The following is a 17324-nucleotide window of genomic DNA, read 5'->3' on the forward strand; positions in this document are numbered from 1 at the left end:
CGGCGCTCGGGACAATGACTGGCCAGGTTTGTGATTTCCATTCTGCACACGGGTTACCAATGAGTGCAACACAGTGAAGATGTATTCCCTGATTTATCCTCCTGCTCTGTAGGACGGCTGCCTTTAAACATGGCCATTTCAAACAGCTATAATGTGTTATTGGATGACACACTAATTTTCCAGCATAATCCAAAGTCTAGTCTTAATTACTTTATCAAATATATGCATATCGAGTAAAAATAACACGCTGTGCCTCCAAAATATGGTAGAGAAAACAAATAAAGCCATTGCTGGAAAAGCTTCAATCCAATGAAATGTAGGCAGGGATGAAGTTCAAACCCCAAAAAAGAAGAGACCATCAAAGGCCTTGTTCGCATAAACCAGACTTTGAGAGTGTGGGTGCAGTTCTGATTGATCCCCCTTCTGATGTGGCCTCTATACCAATGTTGAGAAGCTGGAAAGAGCAGTCTCATGATACTACTCCATAGCTATCCGTCAATCCGACTCCGTGGTCACGCAGAGGCTCATGAACCTTTCGAAGTTCTCCGAGGGGATGTCGGATACGCAATGCAATTCACCGCCCGATCAGTAGGCGTCACTAAGCAAGATGACCTAATCTCACGACGTCTATCGTGAGAGTCGTGGATTGATTAACTTCCGGCTCCGTTCCACACAGTGAACAATGGCCAGGTATCTCTGTTGTAGCACTGGCGAAGTGTAAAAAGCCTACAGTTACAGTGACAGAAGAAACGGGCCATTGTATTTATCACATTCAAACTGCAGGCACATTTATCCTCAATCATCTCATATGTTGTTTGCAAAATGAATGAGTTGTCCCTCTCTGATCACAGCCTACTGCTAGCGTGGAAGCTCGCTTTCACAATGTTAACAACCAGTTACCTTATCGTCTACCGACCAATCACAACCCTTGCGGTCACTGCGAGTCTCCTTCTCCTCGACGTATAGTTAGACATTTTGGCCGACGCACGCAAGGCTACGGAGAGTGTCTCCGGGAGGGTTTCCGACGATGGAGAGGGCTCTCCGTGGCTCTCCGTAGCCTTTGACGGACGACCATAAATTAGCCTGAAGACATGGCTTTGACTCTCTTGCTGCTTCAGTAGTATCGGCTTTTATGGGCACACTGTTCTGGAATTGCCTGTCTCCAGCCTTACAGAATACAAATTGACTAAGATTCAAGATTCAAGAAGCTTTATTTATCCCGAGGGAAATTGCTGTGCAACAGTTGCAGGACAAAGTGGGAAAGTAATACAAAGTGAGGTAAAATCAAACTAACACAAAATAAACTAAGTACTAAGTAAAAGCAATACAATTACAGTCATTAGTAGGTATATACCATATACAATGACACGCACTGTGCAATTTAGCAGCTATATAAAAATAACATAAGTATAAACTAAAAGAAGTTATACAGTCTGATGGCCACAGGAAGAAAGGACTTCCTCTGGCGTGCTGTCTTACACCGGGGGGAATGAGTCTGTGGCTGAGAGTGCTTCTGTACAAGGTTAGCACCTGGTGGAGAGGGTGAGCGCTGTTGTCCAGGATACTATGCAGTTTACTCAGCATCCTCCTCTCAGACACCACCAACAAAGAGTCCAGTTGGACCCCCAGGACGGAGCCAGCCTTCCTGATGATCCTGCTGATCTTGTTGGCGTCTGCTGCCCCAGCACACGACACCAAAGAAGATGGCACTGGGTACCACCGACTGGTAGAACATCCTCAGCATGATGTTACATACGTTGAATGACCGGAGCTTCCTCAGGAAATAGAGTCGGCTCTGGCCCTTCCTGTCAATAGCCTCAGTGTTCTTGGCCCAGTCCAGTTTATTGTCCAGGTGTACTCCAAGGTATTTGTAATCCTGGACAACATCCACAGTCGCACCGTTGATGGAAATGGGTGTCGGGGGCAGATTCCTTCCTGCGGAAATCCACCACCAGTTCCTTTGTCTTGGTGGTATTGAGATGCAGACGGTTAGTCTCACACCACTCGACGAAGGAGTCCACGATACACCTGTACTCCTCCTCCTTCTCCTCGCTGACACAGCCAACAATTGCAGGAGAGAACGGTGATGACCCTGACCGAGTCGTAGGATGCTTTAACACAATCAACGGCGCCAAAAAAAGGTGTCTCAAAGGCAGTCTCACCAGTGGACAACACGGGAAAACCTGGAGCACCGTAAGCTCACCTGGAGGGATCTTTTGGGATCTGGAACGAGGCAGACTTATGAGCTTGTAGGGTCAACTCAAAACCACTACTATCCACAACCTTGTGCCGTACCATGCAGAACAAATCGCTGATATTTACCGCCTTCCTGCAGGTGTGAGGGAGGTCCGGAAGCTTGCATGCTAGCGTGTTCAATGTAAACACTCTGGACTGATGATAAAGCTTTATGGAAACCACCCTTACTTCTTATCCTCCAGCTCCAGTACTAACATCTGCTCAGTATTTCCAATATTTCTGCAGCTGTCAGGAACTGCTTTACCTCCACAGCTCTGCATCATGAAACCGAGCCTCTGCAGCAGTTTGCATGTGGGTGGTAGAGTCCACACCGAAGACATACAGTACGTCTCACTGAAGGAAAACACACGTTAGAAAACCAAAGCCATGCATATTTCTTAATCACACCAGAAGAAGTCATCCCTCCACATGATCCACTTGTGCAAGAACACCTTGAACCTACAGATAAATTCCCAAGAGAGTGATTTCAGAGAACTAGTGGTAAACACCACTTTTCTTACATTATAATGACGGGTACTGGAAGTTGAAATGAGCAATTTACTGTAAGTCGTTGCAATTAAAAGAGGTTGGTAGGCAGACTGGGACACTGAATATCCAAACAGTTGATATACTGACGGCTGAAAAAGAGTTATGCATCTTTAGGAGCGTGGTTTTTCTCAGTCCACATGTTAATACAGTATTGATACTGCACAGCCTCTTTACTTTTTCTTTACTTGCATGGGTAAAAATTTACTTAATCCTTTACTTATTCACTACTGGAGCTTGCACTATGTTCACTGCATTATTTCACTTCTGAATTTCTTCATATCTTAGGTAAATAGTTGGATGCACTGTTAGAGGAGACTGAGAAAATGAGACACTTATTTTTATTTAAATGTCTATTTTTTAGGGACTAGACACATGAAAGAGGGACCTAAGACACTCCACAAATAATTAAGAGCTTTTATAAGTGGACACATTTCAATCCACAGCCGTTTGTGAAGGCTCCTTTTGAGCTCGTATGAATCACTACAGAGCGCTCTTCCTTTGCCCTTAAATGGGTCGAAGTTCCTTGCATGTCTCACTGAAAAACACCTGGGTATTTCTTGACCATCTGCACTTCAGTTGTTTCTCCTGAGTTGAAAGAAAGCACTCTGATTGTATCTACAGTTTGTGTAAGACAGGGTCAGCTGGATTGCGTGTCAGACTGTGAGTAAATCTGAAATAAAGTCAACTCCGGTGTTGGGTCCGCCTGTTTGTGCAGCGATAAACTCACGATTCTGGACATTTCTGCAGTGCTGATGCAGAGGACTGGTGTACCGACAGTCTGTAATATGATCATGTTTTCTCAGCTGGAAGGAGACGGATGGGTGTGAAACATTTGGAGCTACACACCTTTCCCAGGGTCATGGAGGTATCAGGAATCAAAGCAGTAAACCAACTCCCTCTGAAGTTTGTCTGGGAATCTAAGGAATTTAAATAATATGGTATCTTCAACAGATGGTTGAGTTAATTTGAATACTTTTAAGGCCAATTTACAAATATTAAATCAATGAAAATCATGGTTACTATTCCTTGAAGAACATATCTTTTTGAAATAAGGGGTTTGAAACAGGCTTTCTATCCTTATAATTAGAATTAAAATCTACATACAATAATTGGTCAAGAGTTTCTGTACACTACTGGGATCTCATACAGTACCGGACCTCATCATTAAAACCAGAGGACGAATGGAAACCTCTTTATCAAGGTTTTTATCACCAAAAACTAAAAAGATGGTAAAAAAAACCAAAAATAACATTAAAGGCATTTCTAGTTAGAGGTAACATTCCACAGTCACAAAATTCTAAGCATACGCAAACTAGCGTGGTGGCAACTCAAAACGATCTGGCACTGGGCACAGAGACAAACACAGCTTAAATACACAAGGTGAACACAGGTGTAAACAATAAGGGCGGGGCAGTTAATCAGGTCAAGGGGAAGGGACAACCAAGGAGGGGACATCAAGCGAGACACAACAATCGACTGATGATTATTGTTGATGTGTCCCCTTCAGGTTCCCTCATATTGGAGTTACTTTGGGGATCCCTTAACGTTTACAGTAGCGCCATCATCAGGTAAAAATGTCCACATGAATACTTGAATTGTTTGGTCAAATACCAAGAAAACTAAACATTTCCACCTCCTTCAAATCTACTTAATATTTCAACTAGCTTGCTAACCACATGCTAACCACATGCTAAACATAATGTACCTGGGAGTATACCTGCATTTAGACTTAGTCTCTTTTTATCTTTAGCAACATAAAGGTTAGACCATGGTGTCGTGTTGTTTAGCATTTTAGCATTTATTCTAGTGTGCATTCTTAGCTTCAAGAAGATTGCTTGTTTATCTGTAAGATGTTTTCCTTATATTAAATGCATTGCTAGATTATATCAAGCTACCAAGAAACATCCTATAATATGCTCCTGTCTGTTAACTATCCATCTGCCCTTTGTCCAGTTAATGAGAGTCCTGTTGGGCACACATGAGGAGGGGCCAAATGAACAATAGTGGGGCATCTCTGCCCCGATAGCAGCCAGGGACCTGAGAGAAAGGGGACAGGGAGACACTCAGCAGCTTATCAGACTGACAGCTTTGGTATTTGGAGTTAAAAACATTAAAGACGAGGCATCGATCTCCGCCACAGTCCACAGGGACGGGAAGGTATGTTACCTTATCTTAAAACTGTTTTAACTGAACCTTTCCTTTCTTTTCTGGTTTGTGTCACAGGGTCACTGACGTTAATGCTAACACTAAAACTCTGAGGTGATTGACAGTATAAAGCAGGCTCATGACGGGTGCATACGGAATATCATATGAGGCTACAAGGCTAAAAGCTCATCCATGCAGAAGACATGGCAATAAAGGAGCAGCTTTGTTCCTGTGATGCAGGGGGAATGTTTTCCTGTGCGTTATAATGCAGTATCATGAATGAAGTTAAATGAAAATGTTACTAAAAACTCTGATATCATTGGATGCTTGAGTCTTAGCAACACATGCTAACGTCTGCAGCTCGCATTAACAGATGCATACGATACCTAAACTACGATCGGGCGAAGGATGGGTTTTTAGAGAATGGTTAAACCAAAATGTATGTTGGAAAAGGTCAAATTGACTGAAAGAAAACAAACAATGAGTCAGGAAAGCTGCAGAATATTGCTTATCAGAAAAGGTGGGAACATCTACTTTTGTAAAAACTGTATTCCCTTCGTTTCTGTTTGGGATTTCCCATTCACTTCCATTCATTTTCTGTCAACAATTCGAATGGTTTTCATGCTTTTTGTGACTGAGGAATAAAAAAATAGACAACTGTGTGGACAGAAGGGCGGACAGACAGATGGTGTTGTAAAGTTTAATGCAAAATGCAGCTTTTCCTCATTTGCAGCGGTGAAGTTTCAGCGCGTTGGTGTCAATAAAGCCGTAAAATCACATCTGGAAACTGCAGTGGAGAGACCGCAGCCGGAAAAAAACCACACGTGAAGATAATCCAGCCTCGACTGAAGGCTGGACCAGAAAAGAATCAGTGTCTGACAGGGATGGAGTTTACTGTAAAGTTCAACGTGTCGAGGATTCAATAAGCACTTCATTTGAAGGACTCGTTAGTTGAGTTGCAGCTGTACATTTTATCGGTGTGTACGTGTGTGTGCCATCCTTTTATACCTCATATTTTAGAGCTGCAATAGGAACGTTTTGGACGAATAGGATCCTAATTATTTAGTTATTCCTAGAGTTGTCTTTCATGCATTTCCTTTACGTTTTGCTTACATACACGAGCTGCTCAATATTGTGTCAATGCAAACCACTAACCTGCAGAATAATATGGTTCAATTTAACCTGAATGCACAGCAATCTGTTTAAATACACACACATCCTGGTAGACACACATTTAACTCTGCACACACACATGTACTAGCATGTTGGGAGTCGAATCAGCAGTCTGACTCAGACTTTCTGTGGTTTTCAAAGCCCCCCAACGCACGCACGCACGCACACACACACACACACACACACACACACACACACACACACACACACACACACACACACACACACACACACACACACACACACACACACACACACACACACACACACACACACACACACACACACACACACACACTCTTTGCCCTGTTTGCGGTGTTGCTGAACGACAGTCACCCTGTCTCTGGTTGTTAGGCATTAACACCGGATCATTAAATGCTAATTCAAGGCTGGCTTCATATTTTCCAGATCACACTCGGTCAGTTTTGTCCAGACCGGCCTGAGACCCCCGAACACAATCTCTCCCCACATCTGCACATCCAAAACGCTGCAGATAAAATCATGCTAACACTAGGCCTACCATACTAGCACAGAGTTATTATGTTTCCATCTTCAGGAGCTCTGAATGAAAATGATGAAGTAACAAAAGCCCAAAGCGGGTAAACAGCCAAGTACAGACACATAGAACACCTTCAGAAAGCTACTGTGACTCACTAGCTAGCATGCTGGTTGCTAACTCTGCATGCTAGCTAAGTTAGCAGCTCTTTAGCTCAGTTGCTAACGGGACAAAACGTTCACACTGTATTCTGTTAACTGCTTAAAAAGTGGATTTGAATTCTCGATTTCCCTTTAAAGGACATATTTGACCTCTGTTAGCATAGCTAGCATCGATAGCTATCTCCAGTTTAGACTCTCCGGCTTTGTGTTCCCTCAATTATCCAAATGGCTAGCTATGAGTTTTTTACATAAAACTAAACAAGGATGAGCTTTCTGAGAAACATGGACACCGATTTATTTTGTCCCTGAAAGTAAATCTAGGGATTGTACACCAGGGAATTATTCCTAACCTAGTTAATTGCTAACATGCTAACAATAGCTGATCAGCACATATCCCAACCTAGGTTGACAGATTCTTGGGTAAATGTCATTATTTTTGCATTAACTTGGTCATAATCCAAAGCAATGAACAAACTATAGGTCTTTATGTCATTTTTCTAGATGAAAAGTGATTAGTATTTGAAAATATGCCAGATAGCGCCGTGCTAGATTGCAGTCTGCTTCAGACGCTCCCTGTCAATTCAGTTTGAGTATTTTTATCACTTTTTTTCTTCCTGCTGTTCATATGTTCATATATTTACTATTTATGTTTATTTTATTGCATTTTAAACTCACTTGCAATGCAATGAAAACAAATAAGTATCATATCTCATTTTATATAAACTAAAGACAATGAAATCCATCCAGTAGGTAATATTCCAGTCCGGACCGGATTGGTAGACCTACTCTCCAGAGCCAAACCAGTATAGCGTGGTTAAAAACCATTAAGGGGTTGGCTCACATTGACAGTTAACCCCCCTGTCCTCATCTGGACCCAGTTAGTGGAGTTCAGCTGCTTTTTTCATTGACATTCTGTTGAATCTGTTGGAGACAAAACATCAAGCTGAGGCTCCTGTGTCAGATTGGGGGGTCTGGAGCTGCCGTGTTTCCAGGCTTTCTGTGGTTTCGCGGACAGCCTGAGTGGCTTCACCGCACTGTGTTTGTCTTGGATCAATATCACCCATGCATCTGGAAGGATTATGAAACTGGTTTGAGCCTGAGGAAAAGCTTTGCCGGACATCATGAATAAACTTGATGAATTACAGTTTTTAAAAAAGGGAACATTTAGGGAAACATTTTGACAGTTTATTTGTGTATATGACTTCTTCTTTCACCCTCTTCTCCGCCAGCTCTTCACTCACTGATCCACATCCAAGATTACTGGGACCATAAAGTTCTCGTGCCATTAAATTCAGCAGAGAACACGAGCTCGAGGCCAGCGCCTCATCAGACACATGAAACGTTGAAATGATCGGAGAAGCCTCAGAACCACCGGCGGTTTTCCTGTCTCAAATGCTCTGGTTACAATCCCGCAAAAAAGGGAATGATGGGAGATTTTCCGTGGTGTCTTTGGAGGCAACCTCAGCAGCCATGTTTCCCAAGAGTGGGGTCACAATGTCTTTGGAAAAAGGGGAATATGAATTGCTTGCACATGAGGGGGCGCCAGGAGCAATTAGATGGGGCTCTTACATAAAGAGCCAGAGGGAATAGTTTCAAAAGGAATGACAGAGGAGAAAATAAAAAGCAGAGCTACAAAGAGACTGAGTATGTGTAACTGAGGATACACAAGATGGGTTTTCAAAGCTTTGAAGTTGTGGTTCCTAAATAAAAGTACAGAATACTGAGAAATAGCTGCGCAATTTTGAAACTATTGTCCGATACAACTTCTTCAAAGATTGTGTAAGTAGTCTTTTGAAGGTTGCATGACAAGGAATAGTTTTCCAGTAAATCAGACATCGGGCTACTTGCGATCAGTGGTGTAAACTTACTAAGTACATTTACTTAAATACAATTTTGAGGTACTTGTACTTTACTTGAGTATTTCCATTTTATTTGTACTTCTACTCAACTACAGTTCAGAGGTAAATGCTGTACTTTTACTCCACTACATGTATTTAATACCTTTAGTTGCTAGGCAGATTAGGATGAATGATGGTAAATATAATCTCCCTTAAATCAGACTTTAGTTCACCTGCAGTAAATCCAGCAGCTACCCTGCAGTATACAAAGCCATTCAAACTAGCTGCACCTTTACCAGCTCTGAGAACACTTTAATGATCAATCATTATAAAACATATCAGAGATATTATTCTGAAATGGACCAATCAGACAATGACTACTTTTACTGTCGCTACTTTAAGTACATTTAGAGGAGAGTACTTTCTACTTTCACTGGAGGAACATTTAGAATACTTTCACTGTGACAGAGTATTCCTACACTCTGGTACTTCTACTTTACTCAAGAACAAGATCTGAGTACTTCTACTTTACTCAAGTACAAGACCTGAGTACTTCTACTTTACTCAAGTACAAGACCTGAGTACTTCAGTTCAGTTTTAATTGGTGGAACTCTAACCTAAGGGAGAAGGGAAAGCTTATCCCGATTGCTCTCCATGTCCACAGTATATCTGCTGCTTTGGGATTTGATGCTGCGTTTGATCCTGCACCCCCCCCCACCCCCCCGAGAACAGGGAGGCTTTGTGTTTTGTTGTGTTGTGGAATCTGGAGCGTTCACTTCACTGATCATCCCTCACGTGTACTCTAGGCTGATTATCTCTGCTCACTGAAGCTCTTAATGTCTTTGTCTCCTCTCCAAACATGTCGATCTCTCTCCTCTGCCTGTGCAGGGCCACTAATTGCTCCATGAGGAATAAGGGGCCATGTCGTTGATGGGGCTCCATCTCCTGGCTCTGGCCCTGTGGGTTGCCGTTGGAGTAAAGCCCCAAGTCCGGGGGGACCAGATGAAGCCGGCCCGGGCACCTCTGATCCCTCATCGGCCTTTTGTCGTGGTGTGGAACGCTCCAACCGAGTCCTGCCGCCTTCGATTCAAAGTTGATTTAGACCTGAGTGTTTTTGACATCGTAGCAAACCTTAACGAGACCCTGAGCGGACCGAACGTCACCATTTTCTACCACAGCCACCTGGGATACTATCCATACTACTCCAACTCCGGGGTCCCGATCAACGGTGGCCTGCCGCAGAACCAGAGCATCTCCAAACACCTGAGCAAGGCCAGGGCGGATATTGACAAGGTAATCCCGCACAAGGATTTTCGAGGACTGGGTGTCATCGACTGGGAGAACTGGAGGCCTCAGTGGGTGCGAAACTGGGGCGCCAAGGTTATGTACCGCGACAAGTCCAAGGAACAGATCCGGAAACTTCACCCGAACTGGCCGGAGAGCAAGGTGGAGAAGGAAGCAAAGGAAGGCTTCGAGAGGGCCGGGCAGTCCTTCATGAACATGACTTTAGCTCTGGCTGAAAGTCGCAGGCCCGACGGGCTTTGGGGGTTTTACCTTTTCCCAGATTGCTACAACTATGGGTACAAGCAACACCCGCAACGGTACACCGGCGAATGCCCCAACGTCGAGCACGTACGCAACGACCATCTGATGTGGCTTTGGAAGGGGAGCTCTGCCCTCTACCCGTCCATCTACCTGGACTACGAGCTCAAGTCGTCCCCCAACACGGTCAAGTACGTCCACTATCGAGTCAAGGAAGCCATGAGGATCGCGTCCATCGCACGCATAGACTACACGTTGCCAGTTTTTGTCTACTCCAGACCTTTCTATGCCTACACATTTGCCGTTCTTTCAGAGGTAAGCTTTTCAGTTCTGTTCACAAACCTTTAGGCTTGGTGTCACTTTATAAATAGTGTAATTAAATGGAGTTGAAGTAGAGTACACTTTTAATTCTCTTATTTACCTCAAAGACCCCAACACATCTGTTGTCCCGTAGAAGAGAAGGTGTAAAGCATTTGTTTTTTTGGCGTCATTGTGTTTCAGAGCGACCTGATTCACACCATCGGGGAGAGCGCCGTCTTGGGAGCATCGGGGGTCATCCTCTGGGGATCATCCGAGTATTCACGAACACAGGTAACAGCACAAAGTATAACAACAAATATTGATCAAACTGAGCAAACACAAATTCCCTTTCGGAAGATTTTAAATAAGCTCAGCAGCTTCTATAATCAGAACAAAGGATGAGCCCTAAACCACATCTTTCATACCATTGCTTCCACATTATGGCATACTCAATTAAAGGACAATAAATGTGCAGTCACTGTGCATAAAACAAGGCATCTTTTACATCATTATTCTCTTGAATGTTTCCAAAAAAAAGTGATTTATTTTTCACCAAACCAGAAGAGAAAGCATCTGATTTGTGTGTGAACGTGGTCTGGATTTTTGTCGGAGTCTGTGGATTGTTTTACATCCTGTTTACAACATACTCAGCTGTAAATCCAGGAGTGGAAGAAGGTGTCATTTCAGTCATCAGACTCTTGAAACCCCTTACATACATCACGTAATCATCAGTGTTTACCCATTATTCAAACTTAATTTGTTCATGGGGTTAGGGTTAGGTTTTCGGGTCTCTAATTGACACTAATGACCTTTTGTGTCCTGCAGAGGAACTGCCTGACAGTGAAGAAGTACATCGATGGTCCGCTGGGACATTACGTCATCAACGTCACCTCTGCCGCCAAGCTGTGCAGCAAGGCGCTCTGCAAGAAGAACGGCAGGTGCGTTCGAAAGAGCCTCAACTCGGGCGCCTACCTGCACCTGAACCCTCGCTTCTTCCACATCCACCGAAACCCGGCACCCAGGGGCCCGCTCTTCCACGTCAGCGGACACCTTAACAACCACGACATCCTGGACATGAAGCACAAGTTCACCTGTCAGTGCTACCAGGGCTGGACAGGTGTTTACTGCGAGATGCCCCAGGCTCCAAACCCTCCTCCTCCTCCTCCTCCTCCTCCTCCCCTACCTGCTCAGCCAGCCGTCCCTTTTCCTCACCCCAGGGAGAACTGCCTGCTGGGGGAAATCCTGCTCCTCATATCCCTCCATTTCTCCTGCCTCTGTGTCATCCTGTTCCTGGGACTCTGTCTGATTATCAAGTGTTTCATACTGTAGACGTGAAGTGTGACCGGCTGCAGTACCTCTACTGTCCACTAGAGAACTGTGTTGAAATGAATGGCAACAAAAACAATCCCAAAAGCTGTATTTCCTTCCTCTTATGCAGGTTTTAAATCTCAGAAAATATTCTTGTATTAAAGGAATATTTATAATCTATGTTTTAAGAATCAAAAGCCACTTTTTAAAACATCCACTGACAAACTAAACCAACCCTAGCCTCCATGTTTCTCCAAAAGGACGTCTCTTCTAATCCACGTCTTTGTGTTCCTCTTTGTTTCCAGGGTTACGACAGCAACAGTACTTCCAATCGACCAAAACAAAGCAGGCCACAGTTTATCGTGCATGGAAAACCTATCAATTACATCTCATATTGCAACTCAGAGCAAACCGTTCGGTGCAAGAGTTATTTTTTTTGCCAAATAGGTTTAACATAAGCTTCTGTTGCTTTACTTAGGGGGAAATAATACCCTCAGATACACAGAATCATAAAGTTACCTATGCAGGAAGTGGTTTTCTAATGGCTCCTTCACTGTAAATTCCTAGAAAGCTGAGCCTGACCGGGTTTCCTTTAAGAGAAACCACTGAAGATTACCTGTACCTGCAGCCCCAATACTCCACTATTAAGCTGTGTGTTCAAAATGCTCTAACCACAACACAAAATATGTCTTAATAAGTTATGAAAATGGGTCCCTATGTGGATCTAACTACAAGTAATGATCTTTACAGAGACTACAGGAGGAGAATATACTCAAAAAGTTACACATTTGGTTGAGTTTTCCTACAACTTCAACTTTTTACAACTCAAATAAAACAGATGAACTCAAACTGTTAGCACACATAAATGTCTGAATACACCAAAAGTCTTCTGTCTCTGTTCTAAGGCCTTCGTTGTAGAGACTGCACGTTTTTCTTGGGTTAGCATTGTTGTTTCTCCACTTCAAAGACATGCAAGTTATGTTAAAAGTGACTCTAAATCCGTCTTTTATGACCATTTATTTGTATGTTATATCGTCTGGTGAAAAGCTGAAGAAAGAGAGAGTGATTGAGGTCATTTTTCCCAGCAAGAGGACACATAATACACATAACATTTCTGCAGGAACCTCAGTAAACAATCAATAAATCAACAAACTCCAACAAGACAGTTGGGTCGGTTCAGACATTGTTTAGTTTGGGATAATGACTGTAATGAGGCTGACATCACAGCCTGCTGAGTGGATATGTAGATGGGTGGTGATGGTTCAGTCGGTTAAATGAGTCATTGAGCTGTGGCGCGGGGGGGGTCACATGACCAAACAGTTCAACAATTGTGTCTGTTGGTCCCACGGGAAAGGGAGGGACGGACGAGTGCCAACAACTGTTTTGGGTGATGAGAGGAAGACGAGAGGAAGACGAGAGGAGGAGGAGAAGCTTCTGGAGTTCATGGATCACGGAGAAACTGTCAGAGTAAACTGAGGATTACAGAAAGTGTTGCAGTCAGCTGTTTATAAATCAAGGTCTTTGCCAAATCCACTTTAACAGCAGCTTCAGAGCTTCATTTCTGCTGCTGCTGCAGGAGGATCAGGAAAGCTGCATGACGTTAATGTTTATTTGACTTGTTTGTATATTTATTTGTGGTTTTTAGTGAGGAGGTTTACAGTTTGGCCTCATTTTACTGAAATATTTACGCAGATGGACAGCTTTAAAGGAATAGGTACGCTTAGCTTAAAAACCTGAATCAAAGATTAAAGGTATTTGATCTCCTAGGGTTTGGTTAAAGGATAGTTTTCTGAGGTTTTTGTAGAAGAATAATGTTTATTGTTCTCCTCCTTCTTGAGAAAATGAACTCCAGATCAGACACAGACAACTATTGAAGCATACGAGCACTTTATCTGGAGTTGTTGGATCCATAGAGAAACAGAAATGTCGCAATCACTGTTGGAGCTTTTATGAAGGAGCTGTGTGTATCTGGATAATAAACGTTTGATAGACCCACGGAGTCTTTGAGATTACTCAGAACAGCCTCGGGCATCAGCTGGAAGAAAAACCCATTAACACCCCAACTGGAAGCTTTCCAGTCGAACCACAGTGGGATCTGCTGGTCTCTAAACAGCTTTAATTGGTCCAGTTTTTTGGGAGGTTCAAGGATTTGCAGAAAACCACTTTAAATGATCGGAAAGATTCCAGTAAACTGACTTTGCATACATCAGTCGGGGACATGGTACAAGCTTTTATCGTGGTGACTTTTGCAGCTACACAGACACCTTTTTTGATATGCATGTATTACTTTAACCTACCTTTCCTGTCTGATCCTGATTCAGAATAGTTCTGCTTACTGTATGTCATGCTGGAACCAGGATCCCTCCGGTCCCCTCTGGATGGTTAAAGCCTCTTCTCCAATCTGGTAAAAAAAACAGTACAGTGGTCTTAAGAGTACAGTTTTTCTTCAGGATGTGATCTCCTGAACTCATTCTCTGCACTGCACCGCAACATATAGTTTCACTTATTACTACTAATAATAATAACTTGGATTCATAGAGCGCCTAGGATGCTTTACAACAGAACGCAAACAAATAATTGGATAAAAAACAGCAGAAATAGTAGTAGTTTGTTGAGTTGTGTGCTGACATAACACCAGATGTTTTCAACCATATTCAAACTAAATATCTATCATTTGAATCAGGGTAACAGACCGTTGCTTTGGGTCTTATGACATGGCGGCGTGTCCCCCCTTTGAAGCTGTAATAAATAGATGAAGGATTCTAATCAATATCTTGAGAAATAAGAGGAAGAAATGCTAGCGACTGCACTGAAAAAACACTGAATTAAAGGTTAGCTTTTCCTGTACTGAATTTGCTTGGATATAGTGCATTGTTTTTTCTTGGCTGGGATTAAATTATTGCCTGCACACTATACTGTATTATGGCAAAAACTACACACCCTAATCCAACAAGCAAAGGGACGTCTTGACTTTGCTCTTCTGAGAATCACCTCCTGATGACCCTCTGCCGGGCTCATTAAACTCAATGACTCAGAATAATTCAGAAGGGATAAAAGCATGCAGAGTTCGGCCAGCAAAAACACAATTAAGCAACTTTTAGTGGTTTCCCGCTCCTCAGAAGAAGGACTGTCGAACCGCCAAACCCCTCCACCCAGGGATGAAAATGCCCAGTTCACTCAGGAGGAACATTTATTCTCTTCTGGGTTTGTTGTTTTTGAAATACTGACAAATAATCACCCACAGAGCTCCTGCCCTCCTCAAAAACCTCCAGTTTTAGACCCCTTCTCTTCCTCACAGTCATTGGTCTTGGTTCTAACAACAGGATTCAGTACATTTATCCTATAACATATGCTTTTTCCCCAGGTTGTCTTACCGTTTGGTGATTGAATAATCCTTCTGCAGCAGTGGCTGAAGGTACATTTTGATGCCTGGAGTTCAGGTTTTCCACCTTAAACTGGAAAAAAGAGAGGAGCTTAGGTTGATGTGAAATTGGGAAACAGCGACACAAAGTCTGCCCTTACCCTCTGTGGCGTCAAACAAGTTTGAGTGTAAGACCAGCATCTGTGGAGGAACTCCAGGCTTGAAGGGGGCAGAGAGAGCTAACCTAGACACACCCAACAGACAAGATGCAAGCCATGTTTCTGGAGGGACTGATTTCACCTGCGCACCTCTAAACACGCAAGGGTATAAAATGTTTGGAGCTAGCTTAGCGAGCCCTCTTTGCTCGGTCTCCTCAGCCTACCGACACAGGTCGTGTTCAACCACAGACGCAACTGGTATGGACTGAGTCAAATACTTTGTTTGAAGGAATCATTTGTTAGCGGTTTGATTTTTGATCTGTTTTGAATTTGAATGTGAAGTCCAAGCTAAAATGTAATGGAAATGCTGGCAATTGGTAGTTTGATACTGATTAAGATTTTAAACCAAGCAGTAGGCTGGTGTAATTACTTTGATAAAACATGAGAAATAACTCACCGTCTACTGGAAGGACTGGGAAAAACATTCATAGTTCCCAGAGGATGAATCTTCATGATGTTAGTGATTCGATTGAGGTCAGAATTCATGGTTTTGAGATGAAAAGTCTTGACAAATTTATGTTCTCAAGAGGATGAACCAAAAAAACTCTTGCGATTCTTGGACTTTACCCATTGCAACACCAGCAGGTCAAAGTTTGCAAACATTCGTGGTTCCCAGAGGATGAATCCTAACGACTGGTTCTCATTCCTTAAGTGCAATTTTTAGGTTGGCATTCATGTTTTTGGACTAAAATGTCTTGACAACTATTAGATAAATAGATTAAATGGTACATGCATTCAAGTTCCCCAGAGGTTGAGCCCTAAAAAATGTGCTAATCCCACTGCATTTCGCCTTTTTCTGACTGCAAAATCTCAACATGTAATGGATGGATTTGGGCAATAATTCATTGTTCCCAGTGGATGATCCCAGAGGACTTTTAATCCCCTTTAGCATCAAGTTTAAATTCATGGTTTTGTGAGAAATAAGAACTATTGGATGTTCATTTTTCCCAGAAGTTGAACCCTAGAAACTTTGGCATTGTTCCGTTTAACACACCATGACGGAACGTTTAGAACTGAGGTTGAAATGAATGTTTTGGAGTGAAATTTCTGGCCAACTATTGGATGAATTGGATTAGTTTTTTAGACATGTAAGATCCCCACAGGATGAATAAGAATAACTTAGTGGTTTCCTAACTTTTCCCATAGATCTTTGTGCGTTTCTTCCTTATGTAGGGTCGGAGGAGCGAGTGCAGTTTATATTGTGGAGCTCTTTGAAGCAGATGTGTGACTTTATAAATGAAATGGACTTGACATCTTGTCATGAGGTTTTCCACAGGCTTATATTTGGACCTTTGAGAGGATCTCCAGGAAAGTCAGAGGATCAGCAGAGTCATTAGGATCCATCCTCCCTGGACAATGAATATCTGAACCGCATTTCACAGCCTTCCCATTAGCTCTCGTGACCTTTTGGCAGAGCTGGAGCTGACTCAGCGGAGTCGTTCTGTTGCTGTGATTATCGTATTATGATGACTGACAGACGAGGATGTCAGCCTCTGGAATCCAGAGTCCGGGTCCTTTTTATTCTCCGTCTTTCGACATGACATGTTAAAGAAAACTTCAACTGTTTTCACACAACCACATTTAAAGAGTTCACTTTCTGGATATCTATATCCAATTTATAAAATAAACTCCTAAAGGTTCATCACTCAGTATGTCTTAAACATACAGAAACCAAACACCTGTAATTCAGCGGCCCACAGACACCAGTTAGCTCCTGTACTTTAGCTAATAACCATAATCAGCTTCAGTTCAGTGTCAGCAATCAGTCGTCTGGAAAACATTCAACCTGAGCTTCATGTTCTCCTAAAAACCTGACAGAGACGGATCTGTCAGAGGACTTTTCTACTCTAACAAATCGAAACATCTGTAAATTGAAGCAAAGAACCGTCCATTCAACCCGAGGAAAAGAGCAAAATCTGAAATGTGAAAGTTGGTTTTGCAGTCCGTCGCTCCAGGCTCATTGGCTCAGATGCAAATTCCGAGTCGGCTCACCAATGT

The 17324-nt window shown here is 42.9% G+C and overlaps 1 protein-coding gene across 1 annotated transcript; it reads left to right on the forward strand.

The window, feature by feature from the left end:
• The first annotated feature begins 4301 nt into the window (after positions 1–4301).
• Positions 4302–13639, forward strand: hyal6 (hyaluronoglucosaminidase 6). Its single transcript, XM_063911122.1, has 5 exons — positions 4302–4352; positions 4738–4941; positions 9486–10454; positions 10641–10730; positions 11265–13639. Exons 3-5 carry the CDS (start codon positions 9519–9521, stop codon positions 11766–11768), a joined length of 1530 nt encoding a protein of 509 aa, XP_063767192.1. The 5' UTR covers positions 4302–4352; positions 4738–4941; positions 9486–9518; the 3' UTR covers positions 11769–13639.
• Positions 13640–17324: the final 3685 nt, after the last annotated feature.

This window comes from Eleginops maclovinus, chromosome 2, assembly GCF_036324505.1.
Source record: "Eleginops maclovinus isolate JMC-PN-2008 ecotype Puerto Natales chromosome 2, JC_Emac_rtc_rv5, whole genome shotgun sequence".
In the NCBI taxonomy this organism is placed as follows: domain Eukaryota; kingdom Metazoa; phylum Chordata; class Actinopteri; order Perciformes; family Eleginopidae; genus Eleginops; species Eleginops maclovinus.